Consider the following 15,343-nt stretch of genomic DNA (forward strand, 5'->3'; position numbering starts at 1 on the left):
GCTGCAAGTCAACGTGCGTCTTCAACAAGTTGGCAGCTAACCTAACAGTAAGATGAGTAATGTGGATGTTCACCATAGGGAGTCTCATGGGCACAAGATTATATATATATATATATATATATATATATATATATATATATATATATATATATATATATATATATATATATATATATATATATTACGGGTTGTGTAAAAATTGATGCAGCAGATTTTAATTAATAATAAATCATAAATGAAAAATTAATAATAAATCATAAATGAATAACATCAAATACCTAATTAATCGGGGGGTAGTCCAAATGCCAGGATTAGTTCAAATTGGCACGAGGGAGTTACACATGTAACAGTTTGGACTTGAGATGAGGGACTCAATTACATTCAAAAGAAAGTTATATGCAGTGAATTTCTTCAGTTCCAACAATACCCACTTTGAACATGGCGCATAGCGGGGCTAGTACAAATTATGCAAGAGAATTATTTCATTGTAGTCTCTTAAGAGTCTAGAGTGTTACTATTATATGCAGCTCACCCAATCTTTTAATAAAAGAGGAACCTCAGCTCTGCATCATTTTTTTACCACCCCTTCCACCAAGACCATATTCCATCAAGAAACCACATCGCAGCAGTCGCATCGTTGTGACTCTACGTTCGTTGTAATCTGACTTCAATCCATCTAGAACTTCTAATTCTATAATTTTGCGGGTTGTACTAGTACAATCCACGAATCTAATAAAATTTTCAGTCTGCTTATCCCAACATAATCTTAGATTATAAAATTTAATTTCTTAAATAAGTCAAATATTGTACTTTTTTTAATTCTAGACTTGCCAAATCTACAGCCAACTAGGAAATCCGGATCATAAAGGGAGTGAATCTTTTATTCAAAGCTAAAACCTTAGCATACTAGTTACGAATACAAGACAAAAAGTATTGAAGTTTTCTTGTATGGTTTGCATCTCTTTTTTTTTTTTTTTTTTTTTTTTTTGCTTAGAAAAAAGGGTGAAGGGGGGAAAGAGAACCTCACCCGCGTAGCAACCCCATACTGAGCCCCTCTCCCACCAGGACATGTCCGATACGGATAGAAAGCACCCCCTACCCCTTCGGAGGTAGAGGCATACTTATATTTCTCATACCCTCCCTATCTTGCGGGCGGCCCCATCTACGTGGCAACCTCCTCACGGGTGAGTACGTCATCCCGACGTTGGTACCAGCCGGCCAGTAGCGCTTTCAGATCCCGTGTCCAGACATGGGGCATCCGATCTTTAAATTTAATCGACGTCTGCATGTTTTGAATATGAAACTACTTAGTTGGAAGCAAACGCCCCTTTTCAATTGAGCTACCACCTTGGTGGCATCTCTTTTGCTCGCAAAAAGTGCCACATAGCTAAGGAGGCCCATGAGCCCAACACCAACTCTCCTCCATAATATCATAGGCTTAAGCTCTCCTTAATAGGGCAGGCTGGATGCAGATCCCTGACCTCGGAATAAGAGTAAAATAATGGAGGCTGGATTCCGATGATGACCGATATGTGGCCCATGGCTTTTTATTATTATTATTTTAAGGGCTTCGGATCTCTACAAGATTCCATCAGGTATCACGTGACACGTTTGAGGGTATCATGTCCGGATCATCGTGGCCATTCGCACCCTGTGAAACGGTCATTTTTGAGATCCCGTTTCGCTCCCGGTGGGTCCCATCTCTCCTGTAAGGCCCGTAGGACACGGAGTACCGAGTCCCTCGATAACAACTACGAGCACTTCCCGCAGCTCCGCAATTAATTTTAGTTGATGGGTTTTAAAATGACAACAGCAATTATAGCTCTTCCCATTATACTACTAATCAAAAAAAAACAAAACAAATTCAACCAATAAATTGCATAGTATTAATTCACGGATGACTAAGATCTAGATCCATGAATCATGGTTGTAGGAGTTGATATTCCTCTCTGCTCATTGTTTTAAAGAAAGGAGGATGTCATTAGTAGTTGAATGGCTGGTACCAAAGTATAACAAAGTACGGACTATGAGCTATGAACAGCAAAAAACAGATTTTTTTTTCCAAGAGAATGAAATAGATCTTCCTATACTATAATTATCCAAATCCAAATGATTGAGAGTGCACGTCTAGGGCTCAAATCAAAAACCTTTAATTGTTAAGCAATGAGATGTGAGCATTGGAATAATTCTTAATTTATGAACAAAATTATACAATTGAATAATTGGTCTTCAAAGCAAAATACTACTAAAACAAATTCTTTCAAAAGAACTTCCAGAGACGCTGATGCCGGCATCAATTTAGATATGAAATATTCACAATATCTCATGCTAGCTGATAATGATTTTAGTAGTAAAGCAAAAATATTTTTTTTTTGTATAAAAGGGGGAAGTGAAATACTTCCCCAAATTCATTAGTAGAGAAAATTACGTATAAGAAGAAGAGAGATAAGAAGCCTCCAAACAAAGACCACAAAATAAGGATTAATCACCAAAAAAAGAATATATTTCCACATCTTGTTGTGCCCTTCTTTAATTTTTACAGGCCCGAGATTGTGCCAAAAATATAAAAAGCTTATAGGGTTTTCTATAGAACTGAGAATATAGAATACTGCCTGCTGCAAAGGAATATCCTACAATTCCGATCGAGCCATATATGCCAAAACAAAGCCATCAGAAGCCGATCCCAAGATTTTCTCAGGCAAGCTGAAATTTCTATCCTCCACGGAGTCTACAAGGAATGCAAATTTGTTGGCCGGCCTCTAAAGGCAAGATGTAAAAGTGATCCAAATGCTTCTGCGGAATGGGTATCTAAGAAAAAAGATGAGAGATAATCTCCTCAATTCAATTTTAAACTTCTTTGGCTTCGTTATGGTAACATTTTGAGATGGTTTCAAAGCTTGGCCTCCATATGATCCGTTCATAACAACATTTATCCAAACAATTGGGTTCATGCATGAAACCCTAGCAGGATTAAACTAGGCTTCATCTACTGTCACCTGAAGAAGCAAAACTTCTAGAGGGAAAAAGGAGAGAATGAAAAGGAGAACAATTACTAAGAGCGATCCCATCTTCGATAGATTCATAGACGTGCTACGTTGCTAATTTAAGAGTCTTAGAGAAAAGGAGATGTAATAAATATATCAGTAGTCACATGTTCCAAACCATATGTTTGAGGTTCACCAAGGGAAGGATCTCCAGAGCTTTTAATGCAACTAGGTTGTTCTATTCACAAGATCTCTGGTGAAAGCAGTTGTAGGATACCTTTTTAATCTTATGGATGAGAAATGAAATGTCGTCCCTTTCTGGAGTCCTCGTGTTGGAGACTATTGTAATCACTACCATATTTTAAGATTTCTTATATTTATAGAAAAATGAACAATACATCTGATTGGAAGGCATCATATACGGCGAATCATATGGGATCCACTCTCTAGATATCCTCACCTGTTCTTTCTACCTAGTTTTCTAATATTTTATTTTTTGATTCAAATGAATATATTTTTTTTAGTTAATTTAAATCATCCGACATGTATAAAAAAAAAAAGAAAATGTGTGGGGCTTTGTAAGCATCGAGTTGGTTTAGACCATTCTCCAAGTATCATGCAAGTTTTATCATCCTTACGAAGTTACTTCGTAGAGAAGGAAGACGAAGAAGAAGGAAAAACCAACCAAGAGTAGGAAGGTTTGAAACGCTAGTGGTTGGTTTTATTAAAAGAGACAATCTTGATGGTGAGGGAGGGAATTACTTTTCAGACTATGCATATATATCGTGAGGCTAACGGGGCGGCAGACTAGGTGGCGGTGTATGTTGCGGGCCACAGAGGCACTCTATAGGTTAGTGAGGATGATTTGTCTGGTGCATTCTGAGATTTTTTGATTACAAATGCTATTGGATGTATTCGCATCCATGATGTATGAAATTTCAGTTTTAGCAAAAAAAAATAATAAAAAAAAGAGTAGAGACAATCCTGTCTCCCTTTCTCCTTATTAAAAGAGACAAACCTTTTGGGAGCAAATCAGGCATTGTGTAAAAGGAGAGTGGCACATGCGTGATTTCAAACGCTAACGTGTCGAAACCGTTGGCCGAAAAAGAACTGGTTTTGGCGGTTTTATTCGGGTACTCCTAGGCCTTGCCGTTCTCCGTCTCGGGACGGAGTTCTCCGAAGACTAGTCTCTTCCCGAGGCCGAAGCCGCCCGACTTCCTATTTTCCTTTCCCTCTTTCAATCCATTTCGATTCGATTCGATGATTGCGCGCGCGAGAGAGAGTAGGCGATGGGCTTCGTGGGCACTTTCTTGGGGATCGTCGGCTTCGGATTCGGCGTTCCCATCGGGATTATTCTCGGCTATTTCTTGTACATATACTTCCAGCCAACTGATGTTGAAAGAGAGGTCACATTTTTTTCTTCTGAATCCAATTCCTTTTTTTGTTGTTATAGTGTTTTTGGACTTCGATGATTTTCACTATTGATTCATTATTCTTTTTTTTTCGTGCAAGAACCAAGAAAGTCGATGAGAATTTTTCTCATGTTTTTTCCCTTTTCCTTTTCGTAATAGATTTTGAGATAAAAATGTGATCTTTCTTTGCTTTCTGTTCTTCTGAAGCCGGCGTTGTTTGGTCTGCTGTGCCGGAAACCCAATAGGAAAAAAGGCTCTGATTTTGGCCTTTTTCTTCGTTGTTGGTTCTCTTCGATAGTTTTAAAAAGAGCGGCGTTGTTGGGTCTGTCTTTTGAACACCTGATGGATTGAGTGAGAAACGAGATGAGGGTTTTGGCAAATTTCTTGATGTCGGTTTTTGATCGAACCTGATGTTCTGTTGTTGATTTCCTTTGACTGTGGAGGAAGCCCGATGAGAGTGTTCTTCTGATTTGGGTTTTGTTTCCTTGGCGTTTAGACATCACATGAAAGAATTGGCTGATTTGTTTTCTTTCTTCCTGCTGTGCATGTTTTCCAAACTCAGTATAAGACATTGTTCGATGGGACTGCAGACTGTCTTATAGGAATATCTTTGCTTGCTTGAGCGAACTTCAGTAAGAATTTTTTTTTTGGTTGAGTTGTTACCTTTTTGGTTCGGATCAAATGACTCTATTGTTCAACCATATTTTAGCATAATTCTAGTAAGAGTGCCTTTGAATTAGTCTTTTATAAAATGAATTCCTATTTTAGATGCTGTAGCTGCTAAAGTGTAAGATTTTTGTGACATTATGGTCCTGATTTGACTTGCCTCACTTTTCTGAAAAAAAGTACTGAAATAATCTATCTTATTGGGTTCTGATATTTTCTTCTTTTTTTTCCTGACTTGCTGTACTGGATCTTCAACGTGATATTTATATATAATTTCTCTGTTTTAATGCATTTTTGGCAAAAGTTGGATGTTGATGCTTCATATAAGAAAGACTGGGAAAACCAATCCGGCTGCATTGAAAGAGATCTTGAAATGAGCAATGCACAGCTATGTTGGCCAGTCCTGGCAAGAATCAAAAACTTCAGAAATTGTTATCATTATTTTTTTGGATCATCAATACTTATTGTGCATATGGATATAATTAGGTCCACATGTTAAATTGCTCATGTAGTAATTTTTGTTTACCCTTTTTTCTTGTGCTTCCTTCTGGCAGGAACCAACTATTAGACCCTTGAATGAGTTAGATTCAAAAACCTTGCATGCACTCCTACCTGAGATTCCATCGTGGATTAAAAAGCCTGATTGTGACCGGGTCAGTTTGTTTATATCCTTGCATAGCTTTTCCATATTCAGATCTTTATTGGCTTAATTATGATCTTTTGCAAATTCAGTTCTTTCTCCAATGCCTTGTTGGACCAATTGAATCATCATAATGTGTTGTAACTTGTTAGATCCATGTATAACCAGGAACAGATTTTTTTTGTAGCAAGGGAAATGCAATCTTTAGTATGCTCTAATTGAACAGCACAGAGCACAAAGTTTGAGAATGGACAACCTACATATGAGGGAGATCTAGCTTGAACAAGCTCTCCAATTACCATGGCAACTTATAGTTTGTTGGCAAAAGTACGGCCTTGGGTGCCCATGTTCCAATCATCCATTTGGTTGTCTATAAGCACCACAGTGAAGTTCCTGGACCAAAGAACTAAGGTCCTATAAGGATTTTGACTTCTAACTAAGTTTTGGAGATGGTGCAATTACTGATATTAGCAACATGGCAGCTAATGTTAGCAGTCCAAGTTGGATTGATGATCTCCAATTAGTGTTGATGCCAAGTGGACATAAAGATGATTTTCTAGGTAACTGGCATACCAAGACATCTTAGAAAAACCAAAGGATGGGAAGCATAATGACATGCAATAAATTCTACTTAGGATGTTTGATGTGATCAAAGTTTCAAGTATCATACTGAATTTACAAAAGAAAATTGTACACTAAGTCATCACATGGAGCACACATATATGCACCATAACAATTGTGTCCTAGCAATTTCATTGCTCTGCCTTAGTAAATGTGTATATTTTGTTAAGAGTTCTTCCCCTTTTCTTCTGCAGGTTGACTGGATGAATAAATTTATGTTTGATATATGGCCGTACCTAGATAAGGTTCTTCAACTTTTATATGTTTCATTCAGTAGAGTTGAATTTTTTTGTTGTTTTTCTTAGAATAGGTACTTCTGCAGGTATTTGATAATGACTTCACTTGGCACTCATTGTCTTAAAATTGTATGAATGAACACAGGCAATATGCAGTACAATAAGAAGCACAACAAAGCCAATATTTGATCAATATATTGGGAAATATTGCTTAGAATCCATTGAATTTGACCATCTAACTCTTGGTACTCTTCCACCTACAATTCATGGTGCGTTTCTTTTCTCTTCCTCTAAGCACTAGCATTAAGTAAAAACCTTTCAGAATGCAGCATAGGAAAAAACTCTGGCAATATTAAAATCTTTTTTAATATTTTGATGATGCCAATTTTATCTCATATGATTTGTACAAGAGGGTTATACTTATTTTTCATAGGATTGCATGAGTCTTGGATTGAAGTAGGAGATGAACTTGACTGACGTGTCATATCATCTAAGCACATGATCATTCAAGACATGTAACTGAGAAATATTTAAAACTATGAGGTAATCTAAGTGCAATTCTCCATGTAAAGTGCAGTAAATTCTTTACGGCATCTGCTTAAAGTCTGCTCATAAAATAGAAATAGTTTTTTTTTCTTTTCTTTTATAAGAAATTTTGATGATGTGATTTATTGCAGGCAAACTTCTGCTATATTTGTGTCATAATTTCCAAATATATTATTATTTGTTGCATTCCTTAAATTGTTTTCTGCACTAGAACAATTTCTGCAATCTGAAGGTTTTTAAATAAGCCTTTTATTTATAATAAATGAGGGTGGGGGGGGAGGGCTTTGGGTTCTTTGAACCCTCCTTGCCTTTTGAAGAAAGTTCTTCAGATATCTTAAAACAGATGATCTCAGATTGCCCTCGAAATATAGAGGCCATTTTCTAGTAGAGTTGCTGTTCTATACATTTTATAACATAATTTTTCTGAGCTTCATTATGAAATTAAACATTGAGTTTTTCTCATTCTTTTTTGTTTTATACAATAGGGCAGGAGAGGGAGTTTTTGACATAATATCTTTCTTGCTCTAGGTCTTCATTTGTATGCCCTTTTTATTGTCAAACATTTTGACCATGTGATGTTTTTTTACCCCCTTTTTTTTGAGAAAATTAGACCATACAATGTTGGAGGCATGTGTTGATCTCTTAACAGCTTTGGAGCACCTTTCCACTTCATCAACCTTATTTTAATTCGACTGGATATGCCTTCAGTAGTCTCTTCATTTATTTTGTTACAAGAAAACCTGGATATGGATATGATCCATTGAGTATCTTTCAATTTTCTTGACTTCATTTTCATTTACATAAGAAATGAATATCAGTTCATTTTTCAAAAGTTAACTAAAACTCAAAAAAATTATTTATATTAATATGGTGAGCTGGTGTAAAATGTTCTTTTAGGTTTTTCTTGGTTGTTTGTTTGTCCTTTGATACTCACTCTCTTAGGGTATTAAGATTTGATGTTAGTAAACTTCATTCTTTCTCTTGCTTATCTTGTTCATCTTTCTGATCTAACAGGTGTTAAAGTTTATGAAACTCAAGAGAAACAATTAGCTATTGAGCCTGGGGTGCGTTGGGCTGGCAATGCCAACATATCTGTAAGCCTTAAGCTTTTGTCTTTCAGAGTGACAGTGCAGGTCAGATATGTTCCAAGTCATACCAGGGGTTAAAACAATATGCAAACATATGCAACTAATAAGACATTTTTGGTGTTCACAGCTGCTGCAATTACAAATATTTTTGGTACCACGGATTACTCTAAAGCCACTTGTGCCAAGCTTTCCATGCTTTGCAAATTTGAGCGTGTCTTTAATGGAAAAGGTAATTGAATGTGTGTGTGTGTCCTTGTGTGTGTATGCATGTTGCATGTGCCTGCACGCGTGCATGTGTGTGTATGTGCGCACGTATGTACGTATTGTTAGATGATATTTCACAGCAAAGCTACTGATCTTCTTCTTCAATCTTATTGCAGCCACGTGTGGACTTTGGACTTAAGTTGCTGGGTGGAGATATCATGGCAATACCCGGCCTTTATCGGTTTATTCAGGTCTTAACTTCTATCTGTTTGGGTTGGAACTAAGTTTGAAGATGATAACTGGTTATGGAATTTAGTGGAGTACATTTGGTGAACTGTCTGCAAATAAATTAGCAAAATACACCATGACAATGCATTTGTAACTTCAAACATTATTAGAGATTCTAGAGGTTTTCTTTTTCCCTTTTATAAACGTTCTTTCTTTTAAATATAGATGATGATCAAATTTCTCCTCCAGTCAGCTTTACTTGAATTTCTAATAAGTCGAAAGAAAAGGATAGGAGAATCAAGAAATATTTGTGGAAAATTGCAAGCAGGATAGTCACCTCTTAGGTCATGAAACCTCTCCTTAAGAGGCTAGCAGAGGATCACAGTGCCCTTCTTTTATACTAGTCAGAGAAGGAGGTAGTGTCTACTTAATAATAGTAACTCAGATTTATTATAAACAATAAAATTTATCCATTTTGTTTTTCTTTTCTTTCTTTTTTGATGGAAGGGGAGAGGGGAATCCCAACTGTAGTGTATCTCTCGTTGAATTTTTTTCAGATTAGGAGTTATGTTCCAATTGAACTTAGCATATATAGTAAGTGACAATGACCATAACAATTGTTCACCAGGTTGACCCACTATAGTGCTTGTCAACATGTTCTGACACCTTAAACGCTGAAGTCAGGCATCAGGTGGGGAATTCTGGCTTTTGGATATTAGTATATTACACTGAATGATTAAAGGGTGGATTAGTAAATGCTGCACCAGATTTTGTTTTTTTTGGTACTTGCCCATGTGGGACTTATATGAACCATGGTTTTGGCGATCCTCTTGGATCACTAGCTGGTTTGGTTTAAGATTCTAACATTAAGACTTGTAGGAATTACTTATGGTTTATTGTATCTTAAGCGTGGAAATCGTAAACATGTAAACCTGTTCTAATATTAGTATTTCTTATGAATAAAGATATGCAAGATCAAAGGATACAAAATATACAAGGAGTCAAGTGCACATAGAGAAACAATTTTGCTCAATCTTAGTTTATGCCAATCCATGCAAGTAAAAGATCTTATGGATTTATAGTAATTGAAAATATGCAATTACTAAATTATTTTATGTCATGCATGTGGCATGTGAGCAATATATTTTAATGTTTTATCTTTACAATGCATATAATTACATAATTGTGGTCCAACCTCCCCTCCCCACTACTCTTTATCAATCCTGACAAAAAAAGGGCCTAAACCCATCTTCCCATCGCCCATTCCAAATCCATCATTCTTATTTCTCTCCACACACTCATTCTCTTCTAAATCCATGTTATTCACTGCCCTCATTCCCCTCGCTTACACTTTGGCTTGATCCACAAGCTATGACATAGGCTAGAACTTATCCCTCACCTTCCTCTAGTATCTCTTAAATTCCTTTTCATGCGTGAGTAAATTAGTGTTTCTAAGCTTTTTGACTTCGACCTTACCCTTCTCTCTATGCTCTATCAAATGTCTAATCTTCAAGCTTGGCCAAGTCATCATATCCCTTGACATTCTACTGTCTCATCAGCAACACCCTCCATTCTCTTCACCAGTAGCTCCACTATGGCCACATCTTACCTCTTCTTTCCTCCAGTGCCATCTCCACCTCCTAACTAATGAGTAAACCATGTCAACAAGGCTTTGACTAAGCTTGTTGCCACCACATTCCCTAACTCCAGCGTTACTATGAGTCAAGGTTCACCTAACCATCCCGAATCGGGTGGTTCGGTGCATACCGAACCAAACCGGTCCTTAACTTCGCCACATTGAAACGATATAAAAGGCAGTTCAAGGGTTTCCACTTTTGTTCGCTTAGTTTCTTCATCTCTGGCCCCCGTTAAGCGCCTTATCTCTCCCTCTGTCTCTCTTCCGCCCCCTCTCTCCCTCTCTCTTCCTCCCTCTCCTTCTCCCTCTTCCCCAGTGGGGTTTCCTCGACATTGCCATCTTTGTTTCGGACCGGTCTCTACTGTCTTCGCTTTGGAACAGGGGAGAGAGGGAATGAATCTTTGTTTGTGGAATAGGGGAGAAAGGGAACGAAGTAGATGATCGCAATTGCGGTCCTCTATTTCGAACTCCTTTTTATGTTCAAATCTCAAATTGAATTGAGCAAACCATTTGCTGACTTTTATTTGTGAACTCAACAAACCATCTGCCAACTTCAATTCAAAATTTGAAAATATAAAAAAGGTCCAAAACATCTCAGAACAACACGGTACGAACACGTATTATGCCGAACTAGTGGCCGGTACGCCCTCTGGTACTGGTTCAGCAAACCTTGCTATGAGTTCTTTCCTCGTAGATTTATTTGGGATGTTTCTAAGTCTGTAAGGTTATCTCTTGATAAATATACGTATTTCTAGATAAATACACATACATATGCTCATGTGGTATTGGATTTAATGTTCTGAAAATGTAGCTAAGTAGTTTTTCCCTATGCAACAATGCATGGATGATTTACTCAGTTTGTTTCATAGTACCTTCAAATATAGGCTAAAATTCTTGTGGTTAGGATAACCCCAAATCATAGATTAAGATTGATTGGGATATCCTCAAATCATAGACTAAGATAACTGTTTGTTACTGAAAATCTGCTAGTTCAGCTGGTTAGCATCTCTATCACTTGGAAAGAGGTCCAGTGTTCAAACCCTGGTGGATCTAGTGGCCGGTGAATCACTGATCAAAGAGCGAGGGCATTCCCTCCATGTTTCTCAAAAAAGAGAACTGATGGTTTACTAATCACATGATGTAAATATATAGCTTTTCAAAGCATTTGAATTTTTTGATAGGTATTTAGGGTCTTGCGGATCATGATAAATGGTGTGCCATTGATTTGGATTTCCTATAAGTCGTTATAGGATAACTATGTTAGAATTTCTCTTCTCTACTTATGAAGATACATACATGTGCACATGGATACAAATGCACTCCAATAAGGAATTGAAGAGAGAATTTGGTGTGGTTGCTTACTTTTCTTTGTAATTTAATGAAAATGAAAGTTTAGTCTAAAATCATGTATTAGCATGTAGAACAAAGTCTTTATAAAAGTAGAACTAACTGCTCTTCTATGATTCTTGTCTGCCATTTACAGGAAACGGTTGCAGCACAAATTTCAAATCTCTACCATTGGCCCAAAGTTCTGGAAGTACCAATTCTAGATGGTGCTAGGTGAGCTTCAAGTGCAACAATTCTGCATGATTATCTTTTATGTTTTAATGATCAGTTTTAGTTCTTCCAATTGTTCTATTGATCTGGGATTATGACAACACTTTCTTGGTGCTTCTAGAAATGGAATGTCAAAAATCAAGAAAGAAGTAAATATCTAAATGTCACCTATACAAAACAGGTTTTTTGATGCTTGCAGTGTGGAAAAAAACTGGTTTCTTGCAGACTCACCTTGAGATGTCGCACTGACTTGCCTAGTTAAGTTATGATGTTAATTCTCGAATGTTTTGAAATATCCTAATAAATAATTGCATTCCATTTTGTTGATTGATTTCCACAGTATGCTTCTTAGAGAAACTGTTACATAATTATTATTGATCGGATGGTCTGAAGTTGTGATATCTCCTTTTTATAGTGGAGCCACAAAGAAGCCTGTTGGTATATTACGTGTGAAGGTTGTTCGTGCACTTAATCTATGCAAAATGGATTTCCTTGGTAAATCCGATCCATATGTTAAGCTCAGACTGAGTGGGGAGAGACTACCATCGAAGAAAACCTCGATAAAGATGAGTAATCTGAATCCTGAATGGAATGAACAGTTCAAGCTTATAGTGAAAGACCCTGAGACTCAAGTTCTTGAGCTGCATGTCTATGACTGGGAAAAGGTTTAGCTCCCTGCATATGTTAATTCATACATGTTTTTCATTTTTTATTCTTGTGAATGACTGGATGTTATATCTAAATTTGCAGTCGTTTGTATGCAATTGATAGGTTAAAATGCATGATAAGCTGGGCATGCAAGTAATTCCCCTTCGCTTGCTTACTCCTCATGAGATGAAGACGTTCACGGTTGATCTTCTCAAGAACTTGAACCCCAATGATCTACAAAATAAAAGAAACAGAGGAAAGCTTGTAGTGGAGTTGACGTTTGATCTTTTTAAAGAAGAAAACGGCAGGTTAAGTGGTCCTTTAGATGGAGATGTTAAGCATAGTAGCATCAGCTGGGCTTCCCATGATATATCGTCTGATGGTGGGGTTTTGTTGGTAACCATTGAAAGTGCCGAAAATGTAGAAGGAAAGCATCACAATAACCCTTATGCACTGATCCTTTTCAGAGGAGAAAAGAAGAAAACTAAGGTGAGTTTAAATCACTTATTGAGCTATCATTCTTAATGTTGGCGAACTATAATTTATTGCTGTTTTCTTGGTTGCATGTGTGTCGTTGGCTGTCACTCTCTGACTTAATACATCTCCATTGAGGTGTTTAACACATATTGAGTGAGATTTTCTACTTTACAATCCTTTTCCAGCATTTTATCCTGCAGTTCATCTGTCTATTTGCCATAAGTAAGCTAATTGATGACTGGTTATGTCTCTTGCTGTGTTGGCAATGTGTGCCTGTTGATATATATCATTACTGCTTTTTTAGTGGTTCTTCATCCCCTTCTTGCATACATGCATGTGTGATCATTCTCACTTGATGTGTATCACTATTGTTCTATAAGTGGATGTGTATCCCCAACCGCCCAAACACACAAAAAAAAGGAAATACAGGATTTTTCTTGTGCGTGCGTGTGTGCATGCACTGTTCTATTAGTGAACCTCAAACTCCTGCTTACTTTTGTGCATGTATTGTATGAGCATGTCACTATTATTCTCAGCAGATCTCTAACCACCAGACCTTTTCTTTTCTTTTCTTTTCTTTTTTTTTTTGTGCACGCATGCATGTTCATGCTTGTATCCCTGCTGTTTTAACAGTGGACCTCTAACCTCTAACCCCTTTTCTTCTTGGGTGTCTAAATCTTGTGTATCAAATTAACACTTCTTTTTGTTTTAAAAAAAAAATGTTTTCCCTCATCCTTTGCTTTATTTTCTGGTTGTAACGCATCTTCCATTTTAATCCTCTATCCGCATTTGAGTTTAATGCCAGCATTTTGTGGCTTGACATTTTGTCAAATGGTATCATTAGTATTTAATATTAGTTATACAAGACCTATCTACATTTTTTTGGTGCTATGACTGTTTGGATATCTGTTTTCTAATTTGTTTCTTTTTAAGTAAACAAGTACTTCCTGACATGACCTTCCTTTTTTCACTATCCTTTCCACAAAGTTCAATTTAATTCTCATGTGGAATCTTTTTATCTTGTTTGTTCCAACTAGTTTGATGCTACCAAATCTGATGCTATCTTCCACTTTTATTTGAGCCTGCTAAGATGATTCATCTTCTGTCATTGGTTTGGAGAAGCCTATTATTTGGAACTCCTATGCTCTTAAACTTTTTCCCCTTCTCCCCTGTCAGTTATTCTTTATGCTTGATTCAAATCTGATCAAAATGACTCCATTTCACATAGGACATCTTTATGTCTTGTTTTTGTCATTGATTTGAGCATTGTTTCTATCTTTTTATACCTGGTGTATATTACGATCACAAGGCATGTCAAATTTGCAACTTATGTGAAGCTTTTTGTTTCGAAAAGGAGGTGAAAGGTCATTTTTTGATGTAAAAGTGAATGATCCATTTGTTCCCCTTTATTTCATAATTTAGAAATCGCATGTTTTACAACAGCAAGTACCCTTGTTACCTCTATTGTCAGTTTTTATGTTGATAAGCATCTCAATATTTCTTCTATATTCAGATGATTAAGCAAAGCAGGGATCCCAGATGGAGTGAAGAATTTCAGTTCATGTTAGAGGAAGCCCCTATAGATGAGAAAATTCACATAGAAGTGATGAGCAAACGAAGAGGTTTCAGCTTTCATGGAGAGGTTAGGAAAATCCCCTGACAGTCCTCTTTGTTTTTATTTTCCTTTATGTTATTCCCTTCTAATTTTCACCTCTTTTTTAATGCCATAGGAATCAATGGGGCACGTAGATATCAATCTTTCAGATGTTGTCAACAACGGCCGCATAAACGAAAGATATCATTTGATAAATTCGAGGAATGGAATGATAGACATTGAGATTAAATGGAGCACTATTTGATGATATGGCCATAAATGTTGCATATTCATCGTAAGAGAGCTGTTTGATTTTCCATTTGTATATTCATCATGAGAGTTTGTGTTATGAACAACTAAATTATTGTAACATATCAGAGGAAAAAACACCATCAGAATATATACAACCTATAATTCTTTTCTGTAGCACTTGTGTGAATTGAATGAGTGATGCACGTCGACTTGAAAAAGAACCAGTTAGGGTTGTTTTGGCAACATCTCTCATCGGACATTCTTTTTAATTTAAATCAAAATGCTAAGAAGTAGGAACTGTAAATTTTAGAATTAAAGATAAGTTAAAGATCATTAGAATTAGATGATGATCATTATTTAGTTCTTTTAGATGAAAAGATCATTGTTATTTTATATCTCATTATAATTATATATGATGCAATGATGGATGATGGCCGGCTGTCGTGGTCCAATATGACGAGGGCAACGAGGCTGCCACCGGTCACATGCTAAGTTTCCGATGCAGAGGTCGAAGAACTTGGTGTTCGTCTGGGTATTCCTCATGCATTCTTGGT

General features: G+C 36.7%; 1 protein-coding gene across 3 annotated transcripts; it reads left to right on the forward strand.

The window, feature by feature from the left end:
- Window positions 1–4,129: 4,129 nt before the first annotated feature.
- On the forward strand, window positions 4,130–14,959 carry LOC103708425 (synaptotagmin-3-like). 3 transcript variants are annotated; one of them, XM_008793347.5, is made up of 12 exons: window positions 4,130–4,390; window positions 5,617–5,715; window positions 6,518–6,568; window positions 6,705–6,828; window positions 8,120–8,238; window positions 8,321–8,422; window positions 8,574–8,648; window positions 11,745–11,821; window positions 12,234–12,483; window positions 12,590–12,955; window positions 14,457–14,585; window positions 14,674–14,959. In XM_008793347.5, the coding sequence occupies exons 1-12, from the start codon at window positions 4,274–4,276 to the stop codon at window positions 14,800–14,802; spliced, it is 1,638 nt and encodes a 545-aa protein (XP_008791569.4). In that variant the 5' UTR covers window positions 4,130–4,273; the 3' UTR covers window positions 14,803–14,959. The 3 variants fall into 3 exon arrangements, with proteins under 3 accessions (XP_008791569.4, XP_026660959.4, XP_088575366.2); XM_026805158.4 differs by having other exon boundaries at window positions 8,120–8,199; XM_088719240.2 differs by having other exon boundaries at window positions 4,220–4,353.
- The last annotated feature ends 384 nt before the right edge of the window (window positions 14,960–15,343 follow it).

The sequence above is a fragment of the Phoenix dactylifera genome, chromosome 3 (assembly GCF_051530095.1).
Source record: "Phoenix dactylifera cultivar Ajwa chromosome 3, Ajwa_hap1_PhDact_Kaust_v1.1, whole genome shotgun sequence".
Taxonomy (NCBI): domain Eukaryota; kingdom Viridiplantae; phylum Streptophyta; class Magnoliopsida; order Arecales; family Arecaceae; genus Phoenix; species Phoenix dactylifera.